Source organism: Acomys minous (assembly GCF_964271855.1).
Source record: "Acomys minous genome assembly, chromosome: 8".
Classification (NCBI taxonomy): domain Eukaryota; kingdom Metazoa; phylum Chordata; class Mammalia; order Rodentia; family Muridae; genus Acomys; species Acomys minous.
In genome coordinates this window covers 127104139-127123622 of record NC_140489.1, presented here as the reverse complement: position 1 = coordinate 127123622, position 19484 = coordinate 127104139, and the positions used below count along the sequence as shown (strand labels likewise).

Here is a 19484-nt window from a genome sequence, read left to right as displayed (position 1 = left end):
AAAGGCTTTGTACTTATTGCCAAAGAACCTGTCAACTCCTCAAAGAAAAGCAGTAAAATAAGGTGCAGGCTTTAAAAGCACTCTGCTGTGCAAGCAATGATCAGCCTCCTCACTGGCACCAATGTCCAAGTGGCGAGAGGGAGTGGCACATCCCCGGGGCTCTGCGATCATGCAGGAGGAAGTGGTGCACACTCCTGGGGCTCTGCGATCGTGCAGGAGGAAGAGGTGCACACTCCAGGGGCTCTGCGATCATGCGGGAGTAATTGATGCTGTTCTGAATGAACCTGTGAGTCTCTAGTATTGACTAGCAGGTCAGGCAGGGAGCACTCACACTCATAACTCCGACTCCAAGTGCAGCCCTCCTGAGGAGCAGCTGCAGTCCCAGCCTGCTCCTTCAATTTACTATTAAATGTTCCTCACTTAACTAAGCGCCTGTGATGCACCCATGCTCTGTGGGACCCATCTCACACACAGCATCCAACTTGGGAACTAGCCTTTCAGTAACATGTGGCCTAATGAGAGGGACTTGCTTCCTCTAAAACAGGGCAGAGCACACCCAGGATGTTTAGTTTCCAGGATTGACCAGACTTGTGCCTGACATAATAGGAAGATACTGGAGAGGGCACTGAGAATCAGCTGCCCCCAGCACCCTCATGTGCTCCTAGACCCCTCACATGCTCCCAGCACTCTCATGTGCTCCTAGGCCCCTCACGTGCTCCCAGCACCCTCACGTGCTCCTAGCCCCCTCACGTACCCCTAGCCCCCTCATGTGCTCCTAGCCCTCTCATCTACCCCCAGCCCCCTCAGTGCTCCCAGCACCATCACGTGTCCCTAGCCCCCTCACGTGTCCCAGTGCCCTCACTTGCCCCAACGCCCACATGTACCTCCAGTAGCCTCACTTCTAGCCTCTTGAGGATCTCTGGGCTATCAAACTGGGCGTTCGTGGCTCTTACAGCAGTTTCAAGAATCCCCATCAATTTATGCTGATATAAAGTCGTTGCTGGGCGAACAAGTTCTGGCCTTAAGAAATGTGTTTGAAATTAAAGATAATGTTATTTGATATTTTTAAAAATTATTAATTAAAAAAGTAAAAGTTCAAAAATGGAAAAGACAAATGGGACAGATAGACACAGTTATAAAAGTATTACGGTCCCCAGCAACCACCCTGTGGTCTCAGTTAGGTTTCATAGAAATCCTTTAAGGAGCATAGGTCTAGAACCCTGTGTGTGACCACCACAAAGACCACAAAGGCAGACACTCTGCCGAGCCCACACCATGCTCTTGGTGTGTTTTGTCTTTCTCTTACCCCCATGCATAAAATCTGTTACAATACCATTAAAACCCTAACCATGTTTCACTAAAGAAAGCTTCGTGACATTAACTTCCAACAGGGTTGCAGAAAGCATTTCTTCAAAACAGTAAAAACATTAATTTTCATTCAGCTTGGCTAAAGGTACTTATTTGTGCTACACATTGATAGTTTTCAAGTTATGACTGGCCTACAGATAAGATCTTTATGATTCCCTACAAAGACCAAACATCTATGTACCTAAATATAGACTTCATAGTTCCAAAGGGCCCAGCACTAGCACACCATTAATTACCTCAGCACCAGCACACCATTGCCTCAGAACCAGCACAGCATTTCAGTGCTAAAGGCTGTGCTTCCCGACATGAAGCCCCCACTCTCCTGACTAAGAGATGGCCGTCATCTCAGGTGTGCCAATGCAGTGCTGGGTGGAGGCAAGGAGAAAAGGCACACATCCTCAAGTGGGCCTGCAGCCAACAGGAGATAGATGGTGGTCCTTACATGTAAGTCACACCTTTGAGAGGAGACATTGTGACATAAGATGACCCCCGTAGGGAAGACAGTAACACGGGAGATGACCTGCGGTGCTCTCCAGACTCCAGCTTTGCTGTGCCTGGCTAGGCTGCCTGCACATGTGCCAGTCTGCACCCCAGGCACTTTTAGGCCAGCACCAAGGGAACATCTTCCCTTTAACAACTCCTCACCACATTCCCTTTAAACTAACTCTCTAAGAAACCCCCTCAGTCCTGGTATGGAAATGCTCTGCAGCCATGGGATTGTAGCAGCCATACCAACCAATGACCAGCTCCAACCAGCTCCAGGCAGCTCCACCACACAACCCCCCTGGTGGAGAAGATGGACAGCTGGGCACTGGACTTCCTGGGAAGCCAGAAAAAGCTAACTTTTTGGTGTAAAGTAACTTGCTATATTTTTGTCCTACAGGGAACAGTTAGTTTGTACATTCTTAAAGGAACCACCGAGACACAGCAAGTAACAACACCCTTCACATGCCTCAGTGAAAGCACTGGCCTACTGTGGCATGTGGCCCGTTCACCACCAGTCCTGTCCAGAGCCCTGAGCCATATCACATCTAGACATTCCACAACAGGAGGATGGCCACAGGGAACAGTGACAAGACAGCACTTTGTCAAGTTGCAGAAAACAAGTGAACCAAGAGGCCAACTTAAAACGTGTATTTGTCCAATGAACTTCAGACTGAAGCCGAAGTTCACTGTGACCACCTTCCAACTCCATCCACTCAGGGGCCACTGCACATGTCATGGTGCCCACAGGGACACCACACACATCTGATGGTCTGTTGGCAACAGAGGAAAAAGTAAGGCATGAGAGCCATGAAAACGTCATCCACTCAGCTTATTTTAAACAAAGACTTTGTAAGCAACTCATTTGCTCTGATGCCACCTATTCTCAGGCCTTCATCTCACTTTAGCAAATCCATCAGGTGCCGTATGAAGTCTCCCTGGCCGAGAAGCAGGTAGCGCCGCATGGCCTGCATGTGCTCCAGCAGACTGTACTTTTTATTGAGGACATCTAACAGATATTTGCTGGTCTCAAAATAAGCAGCATCAATTTTCCCTTGAAATGTGTTTTCCAAGTATGTGAATAAATCTGCAGCTGTAAAAACAAAAGGGACAGGCACACATCCATATGTAACATGTATCTTAACAGAGGAAGTCAAGGCATTTATGGAACCAGAGGCAACCATCAATGTAGACCCAACCCAGCCACGGCCAGTGAAGGCAGCGCAGTACTGAACCTGCAAGGCCAGGATCCCCGGGACCAGGAGTAGATGCTGGCACTTGGACTTCCAGGGTCCCTGCCCAGCACTGCACGCAAGCATAATGACCGCACTGCAGGCTGTAGCTAAGGAAGCCTCACTTGACGTCAGAGCCTCAGAGTCCCAACAGGACTGCAAGACCCCGGGGGACCACCTGCATGTCTTCCACCTCCTCTTCCATGTCTTTCTGAAACATAGGTAAACCCAAATCTGGCTCTGGCTCCCACTTCTCCCCCAGACTATCCCCGAGGCCATGCAGAAGTCCGCATGTGAGCTGCTTATGTGGGGAGCTGCCGCTCTCGGTGGCTACACAGGCCGCCTCCTGACCTCAGAAGCTCCTGCCACAGCCTCGGCCTTGCCCTTAGCCAGCATGGGGAGACAGGTGCTTTCCAATCCTCTGGATTCTGCTCCAGCCTTTGGCCACTTCCAATACAACATCTTATGCAAAGCCAAAGAATCAAGATGGCAAGATGGCTAGAGAACAGGAAATAAGCTGACGGGTGATCACTGAGGCTGAGGCAGGCAGCAAGCAGAGGGGGGCAAGGGAGGGGAGCACATCTCTAGCAGCTGGCAAACGAACCTTAGAACGCAGGCAGAGCCGGATCTCTGCAGCCACAGAGTCATAAGTCTTGCACTGCCTTCCCATCTGCTTCACTTACTTACTATCCTTTCATCACCGCGGGGATAAAGCAATGAAAAGTATTAAGGAGGAAATAGTTAACTCTACTCCAATGCTACTAACTCCATATTAAAACATTTGAGCATCCACATAGCAATAGATACTTCATACATGTACATGTATGCTCTGTATGAGCACATTTTAGAAATCCAGGTAATGTGTAAATGCTATAAATTAAAAAGCTTTAAGCAACAGATCATCACCACCAGGGTCACTACCACTGCCTACACTCACCACCTCACAGCGTCATAACCACATGACATCACAGACACCATCATCACAATCCCAGCACTGTCACCACCATCACAATCCCAGCACTGTCACCACCATTACAATAGCCATACCATCATGGGGAGACTCTGCAGACTTGGTCACAGCTATCATTTTTGTGGTCTGATCATGACAAACTTGATGCAAGAAATTTATTGACTTTCCTATCAACAGGACCTAAAAAGAAAAATAAGCTATGATTCAACTTTATACAAGTTAGTTACCCAAACAATTCAAATACTCACACATTACATATTAGCTATGATTTAAAAACACAGGACATGAGTGCTAGGTCTGTATCAGGTGAGTTCTAGGAGCTGAAAATTAGTCCTGTCCCACAGTCAAGCATTCGCAGTCACAGCATCAACAGGAAGGGCAAAGTGTCTTCCAGCCCAGCCCTACCTTCCTGGACTGGTCCATTGTAATGAAGGAAGGGATCATCGATTTCCTCAGTGTGTACTTGTCATGCCACAGCCGGTCGGTTTTAACAGTTGGATCTGATGCCACAAAAAACTAAGAGGAAAAGAACACTAACATTAGAAATATTTATGAGAAATTTACTTACTAGTAACAAATTATTATGAAGTTATCCATAAATAAGTACTTCAGACACAAGGAGCCCACTCACTTAGACAATGAGCTTGTTTGACACCACCACTCTGGACAGAAAGCTCTCTAAGTTGACTGTGTTCCCAGACATTTAAACCCAAACTACAAAAAAACCAAGCTGCACCCTGCCTTAGAGACAGGAGCGAGCCTTAGCATGAGGACAATGAAGCCCCTCACTGGCAGCCTCCAGGAACCACATCCTGCAGGTTCTATGGGCTCAGGGGGGTCTTCTACCTTGGTATCCACATGGAATTCCAAGGCTTTCTCAGCAGTCAACTCACATCCAGTGGCCCTCAGTTTGTGTGCTCATGACCACCTTCACCTCACAGAGTGCCACCGGCTGGAACAGCAGCACCTGAACACACACACTAGTCACAAACTGCCACCTACAGACAGAGCCCAGAGCACTCAGGACTTCTCACACAACAGGCCAACTGAGAGCAACCAGCCGAGGGGCAATGAAGAGACTTCCTCATGTGACTCTCCCCTGGCGCCACCTGTGACAAGCACACTTCTACATCATCCAACCAAGTCACAGCTCATCTTCTCCCTCCCACACCTACCTGTCAGAAAGGACATTCTGTAGCAGGAAGAAAATCCAGCAGCCATAGCCTCTAGCTTATCTACAGTATGAAGGGGGCACTTTCATTTTCAGCCACAAGGCTTCATACGTACTGTTGCTCCAGTCCCTACAAATTTGCTTTCTGGAAGCAGAACTGATCAGTCTGTATGTATGTGATGCCACACAGACCTCCAAAGCCTGTGCTGCTAGCACCCCCAGCAGCAGGGAGCCCTGTACTCTGCGCCCTTACTAAAGGAAACTGAGCTACTAATACAGGTGCCCTTAGGTGCTCTCCTCCTGTGACCTGTCTCTAGCCTAGATTTCTATTTTGACTTTATTAACATACATATTCTTCATACATTATACATTTAAAATTAGGAATCACTGCACATTACAAATTTAGCCTTCCCAAGTAAATCATCTGCCAGTGTTTGCGGTACGTTCCATGGGTGTGTGTGTGTGTGTGTGTGTGTGTGTGTGTGTGTGTGTGTGTGTGTGTGCATGCACACGCCGTGTTCCGGTTTTGTTGTTGCTATTATAGCTTTAGGCTTCCTTACTCTGGTACAATCTTCCCATTTCCAGATTATAGAAGTAGCCTTTTATGTATTATCATTTTATTTTTATTGTTTTGTGCTATTTCTATCATTAGTTTCTCGAAATAAAGTATTATCTTTTTATTGGTAAAATCTTTTTGAGTATGTTATACTTTTAAAAAATATTTATTATTTATACTGTATTCTGCACGCATGTGTGTCGGCAAGCCAGAAAAGGGGACCAAATTTCATTACAGATGGTTGTGAGCCACCATGTGGTTCCTGGGAATTGAACTCAGAACCTTTAGAAGAGCAGCCAGTCCTCTAAACCTATGAGCCATCAGCCCAGCCCCTGTTATCTTCTAACATGCTGCTAAATGTGGAAGGCTATCTGGAGTGGTGGTCCATGTCTTTAATCCCAGTCATGGAGGCAGGCATGGCTCTGCAAGCTCTCGGCCAGCCAGGGCTACATAGTGATATTCTGTCTCCAAAACAAACAAATAAATAACTGAAAGCTAGAAACTACTAGATACATTAATTCTAACAGTGGTTTATCTAGGGTTTCCTACTTAGATGAGCATACAGTTGATGAGTAAAGCCAGTCTTGCTGGGAAATGTCAAAAAGCGAGTGAGTTTGTCCACCATCTATAATGATCATAAAGCTTCCCACTAACTGTCACAGGTCCCTGAGAAGTAGAGGAAAAGCACTAATCTTTCCAGGAGAAACAAGATGCAAATTTACATTTATGAATACAGGCCAGACTAAGAGATAGTCAGGACTTCAAAGAACACTTTAAGAACTTGTTGAAAAATAATTTAATGTCAGAAAGTGGCATTCATTATTTACTTCCAAGAAAAATGATGTATGACATGACGCAGTCCAATTGAAACTGCATAAACACAAATACTACTCACTGGTGATCAGATTACTCCACACATGTGCCTTTCTCTGCTAGATGTGCTTCTACAATCGAAATGTTTAAACAGCACAAATAATGTGCCAATCAGAAAAACTTTAATAATTGATACAGTTGATGTTTAACTGATTTTGTTTTTAGATAGCATCATTCTCTCAGAGCTGCCCATGATGCTGGGGTCTCACGCTTGACTCTGTAGGCCGTACTTGTGAATGCTGGCTGTCGTGGGGTCACAGAGCAGGGATGAGCTGTTTGCAACTAACTAACTGGTCCGATGTACATTACCTTTCTACACAACCAAGGCAGCTCGGGGAAACAAACACTGCTGTGCTGGGGTTACCATATAACACGTACTGATATTAACCCTGAGACAAATCTGAAATGTTCTAAGCCCGCTGCAAGCATCTCCCAGTGACCATCACTGTGCTACAACTGCCCTTTGGCTTGCCATCCAACAGATGACATTAATTGCATGTAAATTGTATTTCTCTGTTACTCACTTAAACACAAGAGCTAGTTTTTACAGACAGCACACCAATTTATCCTGATAGTTGGAGTGCAGCTGGGTTTCTATCAGTGTGAACAATAAGGATTTTAATTTAAACTATAAAAAAAGCTCCCAGACAATTCAGTCATCTTTGGAAGTCACAAATACATTGCTTCTTCTAGGGCACAGGAGCGTGCACTCACTCTACAATCAGCTAGTAGTGAGCACAAAGGGTGTGCTCATCTTTAGGATACAATGAACTGGGAGACATATATGGTATGGTGGCAGAGGAAGAACCGAGGCCAGAACATAATTGCAGTAAGCCTTCATTGTATTGATGCATTTCCCCCTCAAGGTCCTTTGATTTCTACTATTATGTCAAACACAGAAAGAATCTAGGAGAAAAAAAAATTGTCATTGTACCCTGATTTCTCATTAACTGCTAGACAAATGTGCACTTCCCACCCGAAACAGGAGCAACAGGGAGATTTGCTTAGTGTGCAGCTTAGTCCCCAGACACTCCCACAGCAACCTGCCTGCTACGGCAGCCAGGATCCAGCTTAGGACTTGAAAAGCTCACAACCCCTTCATCCAGTCTCAGCTTCCCTGTATCACGAAGGTCATGGACTAGGCAAACACTCCAGCTACAGTTTCAAGCAGCACCAGGCTCCAGTTTTGTTGGCTAAACTTATCCCTAAGTATTGAATGCTTTTGATGTGCATGCAGCTGTCTTCTTGGCTTCCTGTATGTAGCATTTGCCAGCATAAAGAAACACAAGGATTTCTGGCACTGATTGGCAGTCTGCTAGTTTGAGAACCTTAGCACTAGACCCAGGCGTGCCTCCTTTCCAGTGCACTTCTCTGCAGTCCACACTTGGGGTTTCTCTATGCTAAGACCATGTCGCCTGCGAAGGTCATCTCTTCCATTCTTTTCTACCGGATTGGATCCCTCTTCACTGCTGTCTTGCTGGCACACATAAAATGCTGAGTAGAAGTAGGATATTGGTACCTTGTGTGGGTCTTTATTCAGGAGCAAGGTGGACAGCCTCTTACCAGCCCCAGGCATTAGCTGCTACTGTTCCAAAGACAGCTCTCTTCTGATCATGGCTTTGGTGTTTTATTGCTGTGTAGTACTGAATGTCAGCAGACGTTTCTCTAGCATGCACAGAGCAGACTGTGTCCTTTACACTCTCATCATGGCCCTTACTCTGACGGACTATGGCTCTTACTCTTATGGACTATGGCTCTTACTCTGATGGGCTATGGCTCTTACTTTGATGGACTATGGGCCCTTACTCTGATGGGCTATGGCTCTTACTCTGATGGGCTATGGCCCTTACTTTGATGGACTATGGGCTCTTATTCTGATGGACTATGGGTCTTACTCTGATGGGCTATGGCTCTTACTCTGATGGGCTATGGCTCTTACTCTGATGGGCTATGGCTCTTACTCTGATGGACTATGGGCCCTTACTCTGATGGACTATGGCTCTTACTCTGATGGACTATGGCTCTTCTCTGATGGACTATGGACCACACTCTGTATTACTAGGATGAATCCCTTTTGGTAACAATTTTTTCAATGTGCTCCTGGTAATTAGTGGAGGCTTTCAACATCTGTAGGTAGTCCTGAGAGATGTGGTCACATATTTACCTTGTGTGGTACTGTGATGGCTTCATGAAATGATGGAAATGTCCCTCCCTGTTGCACTTCGCCGTCTGGGGAGGCTTGGTGGAGACTCTGCAGCTGTCTGTCAGAACTCCCTCAAAGACCATCTCACGCATGTCTCAGTCTCGGGGATCTACTGACCTGCTGGAGGTCTGAACACATTCCTTGTGACTCAATCTGGGAGTCCTGCTTCTGGGAGCTAACACACCTGGGTCATACTCAGAGGACTCTTTTCTCTCTCTATTTCTGCCTGAGACTGTCAATGCCTGCAGACTCAATCACCTGCCACCTTCTGGCCTTCTCATGGAAAGGCAGCTGCTGAGTTCCTGCTGTTTCCTGCTGCCATTCTACAATACTATATGTCCTGTTGCTCTCTATGGACCTGTTCATTACATTTCTCATCAACTGAAAATGGACAATAAGTGATTTGTCCATCAGGTGCATGGACAGGCTCAGGCACTGTCTTTTCCTTTCCTTACTCTTTCTGTCTATCAAACGGAAGGCCTCATCTCACTCATAGGCAGTGGGTACATCTCTCTCCCTGCTCAGGCCTGCTGCAGAACAGTCTTAGGCTTTTTGTTGCTGTGACAAAATACCTGCTAAAACAGCTCTGGAGAGGACAGGTTACCCTGGCTCCTGTGTCAGGGGTTGTAACCACAATGGTAGGCAGGATGAAGAGCAAAGGATGCCTCTCCACTGCCTTTCTGTTCCCTCTGGTGGAACCTGGGCCCCAGCCTGCCTCTGGGATGCTGCTGCTCACTAGTTCCCATTGGGTTCCAGGCAGGTGTACCCTACTAACTAGTCCCCACTGGGCTCCAAGCAGGCGCACCCTCCTATCTAGTCTCCACTGGACTCCAGGTGGGTGCACCCTCCTAACTAGTCCCCATTGGGCTCTAAGCAGGTGTACCCTCCTAACTAGTCTCCACTGGGCTCCAGGTGGTTTACCCTCCTAACTAGTTCCCACTGGGCTCTAGGCAGGTGCAACCTCCTAACTAGTCCCTTTGGGCTCCTTCTCACAAACACATGCAGATGGCCACCTGCTGTGCTTTACCAGGTGCTTCCTAAGGCCACTGAGGCTGGCCACTGAGAGGGACCGCAGGAGCTAATTTTCAACTCACAATGTCTACATGGCTCCCCTTTCAGTTTCTCCTTACCAGTATTTACACCTTCTTCTGGCCAGGAAGCATTTCCCACTGCAGACAGCCCATAAACTACAGCTCACTTACAGCCACTGAGTTGGCACTTGAAAAAAATTCAGCTTCACAATCAAATTCTAGCTCACTTTGGTCATGTTGAGAAAGAATTAGCTTATGCGAGGGCTAAAGAGGCAAAAGCCTCAAGTTTTTATTACTCAAAAACCAAATATACTACCAAATATGTATGATAAATCTATTATTTGCAGTTTTTAAAAAATGTGACTTAAAACTTAAATGAAAAATATTTAGAGTTCACTAGAAAATGAAGGACATCAGGGACCTATATTCAGGGCAAGAGATGGCCAAATGTTCCAGAGACTCACTCTAGCCTCACCTATTCCCAGAATGCCCTTGACAGGCCCAGACTTTATACAGATCTAGGGGAGAGGGAAGGCTGAGTGAGGAAGACCCAGCAGCAATGGAGCAGGGACTAAGTCACAGCAAAGTGGACTGAAGGGACAAGCACAGCAGCCCTTACCACATGGCACCTAAGCTCAGAGAGAACCGCTACCTGTCAGTCATGCAACAGCAAAGAAGCAATGCAAATAGCACCAGGGCCAAAGCGTCACATGGGCAGAGGAACTGGCACACAAAGGACTAGGGACTTGGTCTTGCTGGTGCCTGTGAAAACCCGAGAATTATGAATTAGCACGGGGAGGTGTGAAAAGATTGGTGAGTCATGTGATAACATGCTAATTCTCAGGGAACACAGGGGAAGGACCCATACACAACTCATGGAACTTTTCTAGATATTTTAAATTAAGTCAAGAGCAAAGCATGAAAAAAATAAAATAAAATCTTTCAATGGGATAAGAAATGAGGTTACATTTGTTGAGTGACAAGATGAACCTATTCTATCATGCTCACCAGACCAAGACACTCGGTAACTTCTAAAACCCAGGGCTAGAGCGATGACTCAGTGAGTAAAGAAAAACAAACAAAGCCTGGACAGAAGCTAGATAGACAGCTCAGAGCTTAAGAGCAAGTGTCGCAACGGCTGAGGACGCACGTTTGACTCTCACCACCCACACTGTGTGCCTCACAGCTCCTAAAGCTCCAGCTCCAGAGGAGCCAAAGCTCTCTTCTGGACTCTTGGGCACTGTCCTCACACATGCAATTTAAAATAAAAGAAGGTTCTTTGACTCTTTTTCTTCGGTTTGTTTTTATTTTATTTTATTTTATTTATTTATTTTTAGGTGCTCATTTGTTTTCTAATATATGAAAGCATATGGATTTGGGTGAAATGGGAGGTGGGAAGGACATGGGAGGAATTGGGGGAGGGATAATAATATAATAATCAGAATATATTATATAGAAAAAATAGAAAAAAAAGCAACACCATTAGAAAACAAAAAAACAAAACACAAAAAAAACTCTGGGTATAATGACACCTACTTGTAATCTGAGTGCTGGAGAGAGAGACAGGCAGATTCCTGGGGCAGGCTGGGTAGCCAGCCTAGTTTACTCAGCAAGGTCCAGGTCAAATGAGAGACCCTGTCTCAAAAAGTGAAGGTGGAAGTCGTCTGAAGATCAATACCCGAGACGGCACACATGCGTGCGGGCGCACACACACATATACACACACAAAATCAAATCTTAGAGTCTCACTCATATTCCAAGCAACAAGGTATCTTCAGAAGAACACCTCAAATGAACACTGTGCTACATAACAGCAAATCAGTGTCTGATAAAAATAAGGAACAATTATGTACCGCACATTTCAGAACTCCAGACAGAAGCCTGGTGATACGGGTTACTGGTGGAGAATTTGTCTAAAAAGCATGTGACCTGGATTCAACTTCCTCTCCTGCACTCACTTCCATGGCAAGCAGCAGAGGTTTTACCATGAATGCTGTATTTAGTGTGGTGTCTATGCATTTCTTAACCTCTTAGCATAAGTGAATATAGAATACAACTTTCATCAGGTTTCTGTTTCCATTTCTTAGTGCTACTGACAGCACTTCTGAGTGTGTTGTCGCTGGCCCTGTTCCCAACCACCACAAAGTCCTCTAGTGTCTGTTGGCTGAATGGTTCTGTGTGTCAGAGATTTTTAGGAACACGCGTGTTACATTGCACCTTAACTACCTGTATTTCAAAAGGAAAATAAACCCAGATGTAATAGCTTGCTTCACTCAAATACTTAGTACCAAGCTGACAAGTTTATAAAATAACCACGTAAAGAGACACCCACCCCAGTGCATCCGCAGGCCCTAGGGTGGTGCTCTGCCATCAGCCAGCCGGTGATCTGGTATCAGCAGGCCCCAGGGAGACCACGCTTTGCTGTCAGTCAGCCTGGACATGCACATTCCCCCTAACCACGTGACTGTGCTGATCACAGAGTAGCACCGTGCCAGAGGTGCATGGCCTTCAGAGGAGGCACAGGCCTGTTCAGAGAGATGATACTGGTCAAGATAGCTGCACTGGAGGAGTTGGCGCCCACAGCACTTAGCCCCAAGCCTTGGTACTTACTTCATGGTATGTGTCCTCCAGCTCCCCATCATAGATCCATCGGTAGAGGAAGCTCAGGACAGGGTGAGACACTAAGCTCAGAATGTGCTGCACCAGGGACTTCATGTAGGGATCCCCTGTCTTTGTATAGGCATGGACAGCAGAGGCCAGCTCACCCCCTTTCCGTCCTAGGGGAAATAAGGAAAAAAATACACAAAAATAGCCAAACTTGAAGTCATGACACAAGCAATCACTTAATATTAAGCAAAGACAGCAAGTGACAGTGATAATATGCCTCTGCTTTCTTCAGTCAGTACGAACCTTGTGTACCTAGTGACAGTAGCAGCACAGCATGGGCACTGAGATGCAGTCTCTGGCTGTACAAACACACAAGCAGGAGTCAGCCAACAAGCTTTTCAGTTGTAAAACTGACTACGAGTGACCAGCTGCCCCGTCTAGAGTCTTAAGATTCACACTTTACTCTGCAATTTAGCTCACACCTAAGTACTCATGAAAAGCAAAGGCTCTAAGGACAACATGACAAGATGTGGGGTGTGGCACACATGCAAACAGCCTGCCAGCAGCAGTGCAGCTCTGCAGCAGGACCCTGAGGAAGGCCCAGGAGCGGCAGAACTGGGTTCTAGCAAGGCAAGCGCGGAGTTGGCAGTGTGGGTCAGAGGCTCCTAGTCTCATACACATTGCTCTGGTGTGCAAGCAGACGAGTGATGAGAGACACCTAGGAACCCAGGAGCGAGTCTTACAGCAACAACTGCCGCAGACCTGTGTGTGCTCACTGCTGTGCCCTCAATGTGAGGCTGTGTGTCCTGTGTGTGCTCACTGCTGTGCCCCTCAATGTGAGCCTGTGTCTCCTGTGTGTGCTCACTGCGGTGCCCTCAATGTGAGGCTGTGTGTCCTGTGTGTGCTCACTATTGTGCCCTCAATGTGAGCCTGTGCGTCCTGTGTGTGCTCACTGCTGTGCCCCTCAATGTGAGCCTGTGTCTCCTGTGTGTGCTCACTGCTGTGCAATCAATGTGAGCCTGTGTCTCCTGTGTGTGCTCACTGCTGTGCCCCTCAAACAGAGTAGAATCACAGACCCTACCACAAGCAAGTTTTGCACCAAATATGTCTAGAAGCACAGAAAGGAAGCGCTCAGAGGACCTTGGCAGTAGTCGACCAGCGCAGCAAGGGTCTTCAGCCTTATTTTGGGGTCATATGTCCAAACCAGGAGGCGCCGCAGAGTGAGGCTGCTCTCTAGTCCCAGAGTCACACCTTGATCATCTTCTAACTGCAGCTAAAAAACAACAGGGAAAGGGTGAGCAAAGAGACTGAGTCAAGTCCTCACCCCAGAACCTACGCAAACGAAAACCAGGCCTGGCTGTGCAGCAATCAACTCAAACGTCCTCCTGTAAAAGCACAGCACTTTTAGGCTACACACAATTAGTCTTCATAGGGCAGAGAGGTCCCTGAAATGAGCAATCAACTGGTTCTAGGATGCTACAAGATGCTGTCTACAGTTTTCTAAGTCTTGAAGGATTCACCAGGAGTTCTTACCTGGGAGTGCAGGACAGAGAGGAGCCGGTAGTACTCGTTGAGCTCTTGGTGCAAGGCTGCACAGAAACTCTGTGTGAGAAAGACAAGCAGGGCTAAAGCATGGCTGTGCGCTCACAGTGGTTCAGTCTGAGACAAGAGTACACCACCACGGAGCTCAGGGCAACTGCGCTCCTGCATCTGTAGTGCTGATTTTAGTAAGAAGCAGCTTGAACCTTGCAGAAAGAAACAGGAGGGATGTGGCAGGTTTCAGTAATGCCACAAGCATGGTCACTTTAGAGGAGGACCCTTTTACATGGTGGCCTTTCTAAGTTTCTGCAGTTGCAACAACTTTCTTGAATCCACTTCCAAGAAATGGGGACTTCTACTAGCCCCACTTTTGGCATGGTTTCCTTACCGACCCAGTTCTCTCTGCAACTCCAGAGTTCGCTCCACAGATGCTGCCAGAAGTGGTAAAAACGGACCCACTGCCTGCAGCCCAATGATAAGACCCTCTTGGCATGAACCCGAGGCTATAAACAGAGCACACAGCCCAAAGTCTGCTTGCAAGTCAAGCTACCAAACAGACCAGCAAAGGCTAAAGCCTAGCATCTTTAAAGAAATATTCAGGCCCCATGGCTCCCCATACACCTTAATGCAATACACAATCCCATACAATATGTGCCTATTTTGCCACACAGAAGAATGAAATGCTCTTTTAGCTATAAAAAATGAACATAAAATACAAAAAAACCCTTCTGGTGATAAAAAGGAACATAAAATGAACATTTTCATTTCCTGTAGCTATAAAATTAGCACACCAACTTTATAGGCACACAGCCAACACTTCAAAAGTCAGACTTGTGAGATGAACTGCCCCAACCTAGGGAACCACAAAGGCCTTTGAGTGAAATGCTGGGGTCCCAGTGAGGGCAGACACCTCCAAATTCCCACCACCACCACACATGGAAGCAACCAGCTCAGGGCACAGGCGTCCTTACTAACTTGTTAGCTCCCCTAACATTCAGAGAGGCAGCAATGGGGCATTTGTTCAGGTACATCATCATGTTCTACAAAACCGCCACCCCAGTCTCCAACCGGGCAGAACCACAAACATAGACAAGGTTAAAAATAAGAACATAAACAGTTTATCAACTGACCAAGAGCTTAAGCTGCTGTCAGCCATGGAGAATGCACTCCTGCAGACTGCACAGCTGAAACTACAGGTGGTCTGCATGCCAACGCCACATAGCCAGGTTCTGTGAGCGCGTCCATCTCCCACAGCCTGAGGGAGTGGGGCTGGCTGGGCTGGACCACCTGGGCTTGCAGAGGAGGAGTAATGACAAGAACTGTGCTAGGAGCCAGTTCTCCTTCTGCACAATCCTGTCCCATCTGGACTATGACACGGCTCTGCTGAGGCCTCAGGGAGAATGCACCCAGCAAGTACCCACGACAACAGGCACAGACACACCCCAACAGGGATACAGATCACCCCAACAAGAGCACTCAAATGGTCTAACACGGGCAGCCATGGCTTCTTGACTTCAGCAGCAGGACACACAGGGGCTACATGCAGACAGTGTTGTGAACACCACCCCACTAGCATGGCCAATAAGATGAAAGCACAGGATTTAAATGCCTGACTGTAGGACCCTTATGATGCTACTATAGTGATAACATAGCTAAGGCACGTCTAGCAAGTTGTCAGGACCCGGAATATACAAAGTGTGAAACCGCCCAGTACAGAACTGGACATTCTCAAAAGACACAGCCAATGGCACTGAAAAAATATCCACAACTCCCAATTATCTGGGAAATGAAACCAAGCCCTGAGAAACACCCGAGCTCCAGTAAGAACAGCCACCATCTGGAAGATGAGGAAGGGGAAGCCAGCACACTGCTGGGTGGCTGAGCACTGGCTCCTCAAATAACTAAAGGAGGACTTCCAGATGCCCACACCCACCGTAGGCCTGTGTCGGTGCCTGCAGCACTATTCACAGCAGCCATATGTGAAAAAGTGCCAATGCACAGAGAGCTACACTGTGGAAATTCACGCAAACAGAAACATTTGAGACTGTTACACAATCTGCCATACAACTTTTCAGGCAGAAAAAGGAGTGAACTAAGTAAAGGTGACAGGCTCCACCTAGCCCCAGCCAGGCATGCTGTTAGTGTCAGCCCTCAGAGAACAAGAAGGGCAGTGGTCAGCCAGCAGGAAACTCTAGGCTCAAGCCTAGCACTAAGGATGCATTCTCTCCTCACTTTCTAGTACAGAAAGGAGCTTTGGTGAATGAACAGTGTGCAAGGTGACATGCTGTCAATCATGAAGCCAAACTTCATCCCAAGGCATCACTTTAAAGTCATATTCCTAGCCACCAGCCACACTGCCCCTGCCACACCCCTGGCCATCAGCCACGCTGCCCCTGCCATGTTCCTGCTGAGTTCCTGGCCACTACCACATTGCCCTGTTACACCCCTGGCTAATAGCCACACTGCCCCTGGCTAACAGCCATGCTATCACTGCTTTGCTCCTGGCCACCAGCCACGCTGCCCCTGCCATGCTCCTGGCCACCAGCCACGCTACAGCACCTCTGTGATCCTCTCAGTAAACTTCTATAGATACCGTTGGCAGCAATTCCTGAAAAAGAATCCAGCTTGGACCAAAAGCATGGGCCACCAAAATCTGCAGGAGGCCAAGACTTTGGAGGTATTCCCACACTGACTTTTAAATCCACATTCCCCTCAAGATCCAGCAGCCAGGAGGGAAAGGTGGCTGCTTCAAGTGGTGTGCAGCTCCATCAGTGTTCCAGCCTTACGTAGGCAGGCAGCGACAGCAATGGGTCCCCACATTCCACACCTGTCACACTAGAACCATGGACGCCTGGTCTGATCACAGCTCCAAGGCCCTTCCTATGCCTCGGAGGTGGCAGTGGTGGGCACAGCGCAGGCCCAAGCTTCCCACTTGCAAGTCTCTTTCGTCTGGCCTTGATGAACCCCGCCTGCCATTCCCTCATCAGTCCTCAGGCCCCGTGTTCTCAGTGGACCCTGACTGACAGCATCAGCAGTTACCAAGGACACTTTCTATAAGAAGAGCCCAACAGTGACTTCAGGCTCTGGCGCGGAGGAGAACAGCACTTCAGACCTGCAGTGACGATGAACATACCTGACCTACAAGTCCAAATGAGCGGTCCAGACTCCTCTGGTCGACATATTTTCTGATTTTATTATGTAACCATCCCAGCTCAGCAAGCCGGACTGCCATGTCCCTCAAAGATTTATTTAAGTTTGCCTAAAATGTAAACACAGCAAAAGTAAAACTCAAAGACACCAGTAGAATTCACCATCAGCTCTAGCCACCTGTTCAAATATTCTAGCATTAAACAGCAGCCCAAGGAAGATGGAAGTAGCTACCACACCACCAAGAGGAAGAAAGCATGGCAGCAGGGAGGACGGAGCGGGAGCAGACCAGGCTCCTTCTGTGTCACTCTGTGGAATAGCATTCTGGGGCCTGCCCACCAGGGACCTTGACAATCCCCAGACACAGGAGAGTGATGACCTTGTCCTGTGGAGAGGAGCAGGGCGTACATCCACAGGAGCAGGGATGTGGGAAGACTGCATCAGGAATGCTGTGTCCAGGACAGCACACCACACTGGCCTCTGTTTCTTGGGTCCTCTACCCTCACTGCAGCAGCCCCAGCAGTGGACTCATAAGGAAAAGCAAGCCTCACCACAGGGGGCCTGTGATAGATCACAGGAGCCACAGATGGTCAGGGCAAGAAGCAAATCCAGCTGTGCCACTCATTCTGTCCCAGATCTGCCAATCCCTGGGGATGCCAGTCAGTAGGATGCTCGTTCTGACTCTAGTGACTTTTCTTATCCCTGAGCGCTGCAGGCGGCACTCGGCTACCGTACCTTCCCTTCCACTTTGTAGCAGTTGTCCGGGCTGCTCATTTTGATGTACTTGCCATCGATGCCCTGGAACACATAGAGAAGGTCCCTCACAAGAGCCGCTTCGGTGACCTCCAACGAGCCTGCAAAAGATTTGTAAAAGACAGTAAGGAACACTCTCTGTGTGACACGCCTTGCACGACTGACTCGCTGTGTGCCATACATTTGCTCCCAGGCCACATATGCCAACTCGGTGAGCTCAAGAGGCAGGACAGATGCCAGGGCCTTCTGAGGGGGAGGGCTCCTGCAGTGCCCTCCATGGAGGCCTCAGAAGACAAGGCCACCAGGCAGATCACCTCCTGCGACCACCAGGCAGATAGGGAGAGGAGAGCACAGCAAGGGGCTGTGTGACACCAGCTTACTCCATGCTTGGCCCTGAGGACCCACACTTACACAAGGGAGGCTAATGTGGTTGAGAAGGTGCATGTGTGAGTGCTCCATGGGACAGCTGCGTGGGCAAAGGCTTTCATGTGCCTGAGTTACAAATTACACTGCCCCCATGGCAGTAGCAGCCACAGCCTCAGGACCAGCAGACCATGAACCACCAGCAGATCCTGCTCCTCAGTACTGGTGACTCTACCTGCCAAGCACTGCTCCACGGTGTACACTCAAGAAAAGCACTCACAACCCCCTTGACTGCCTAATGGGACTTTAAATCCTTCAAACCACCACTGAAATGGCCAGTGAGTTTCCTTCACACTTGTGCCGCGCCTAGCTCCAGCACCCTGATCAAGACAGACACCATCCTCCACAGAGCGGGGACTTAACCCCAGAAGTAACTTTCCTGAAGGACTGAGTGGCTACCCAGGAGGAAGAGAGTGAGGTGGGAGGACGGGGCCTGGTACAAGGAGGTACAGAGTCCAACACCGAGGGAACCGGCCAGTCAGACGACAGCTGAGAGTGGGCGGCAGCAGAACTAACAGTGGGCAGCGTGCAGTGAGCTCACAAGGCTTCTGGCCCCACCAGGGTCTGGTGCCTCATTCTATAAAAACTAGCATCAGGTCCTGGCTAGTGTTGAGAGTGAAATGGCTTCTCGATGCCAAGACACATCTTACCACTCGAATCCCCTTCTCTCCTTGACCTTGTCATGTTTCGAGAAAGAGCACTGGGGAGACCCTGGGAGGTAGCGGTTTGTGAAGAAGGCTGATTTGCAGTCAGAGTCCACGTAAGACGAGGCCCCAACTGCGGTCGAAGGCCAGCCCCAACTCCTGGAGCTTGATGAGGCTGTCTAGAGAAATAAAGATAAAAGCATTTATGACTTCAAACAACCAGACTCCACAAGAGACAGAAATGTTCCTAGGAATTTTCTTTACTTTATTAACTAGCTACATTAATTTATAAAGCTGATACCAGGGCTCTCCTATACCACCCATCTCCATAACAATCAGCTCCAGGTCCCTGGCACTGTCCTGGTACCGATCCAGTGTTCAGACCCGCTCCCAGCTGCATAGCTTACCTGTCCACCCGCATTACTCTTCCCTATTTGATTTTTCTACCAACACACAGCAGACATCATGCCTACACATAATCAGT

The 19484-nt window shown here is 48.0% G+C and overlaps 1 protein-coding gene across 1 annotated transcript in view; it reads right to left on the bottom strand.

Moving 5' to 3' along the window:
* LOC311602768 (gamma-tubulin complex component 3-like) overlaps nt 1–19484 on the bottom strand; it is a 54970-nt gene that overhangs the window by 18989 nt on the left and 16497 nt on the right. The window contains exons 6-15 of the mRNA XM_084791298.1: nt 19007–19179; nt 17916–18034; nt 17167–17292; nt 14028–14096; nt 13635–13767; nt 12498–12664; nt 4459–4569; nt 4131–4233; nt 2755–2944; nt 885–1020 (exon numbers count right to left, since the gene is read on the bottom strand). Of these exons, the coding sequence (XP_084647424.1) occupies nt 885–1020; nt 2755–2944; nt 4131–4233; nt 4459–4569; nt 12498–12664; nt 13635–13767; nt 14028–14096; nt 17167–17292; nt 17916–18034; nt 19007–19179 (1327 nt within the window). The remainder of the gene's footprint in view (nt 1–884; nt 1021–2754; nt 2945–4130; nt 4234–4458; nt 4570–12497; nt 12665–13634; nt 13768–14027; nt 14097–17166; nt 17293–17915; nt 18035–19006; nt 19180–19484) is intronic.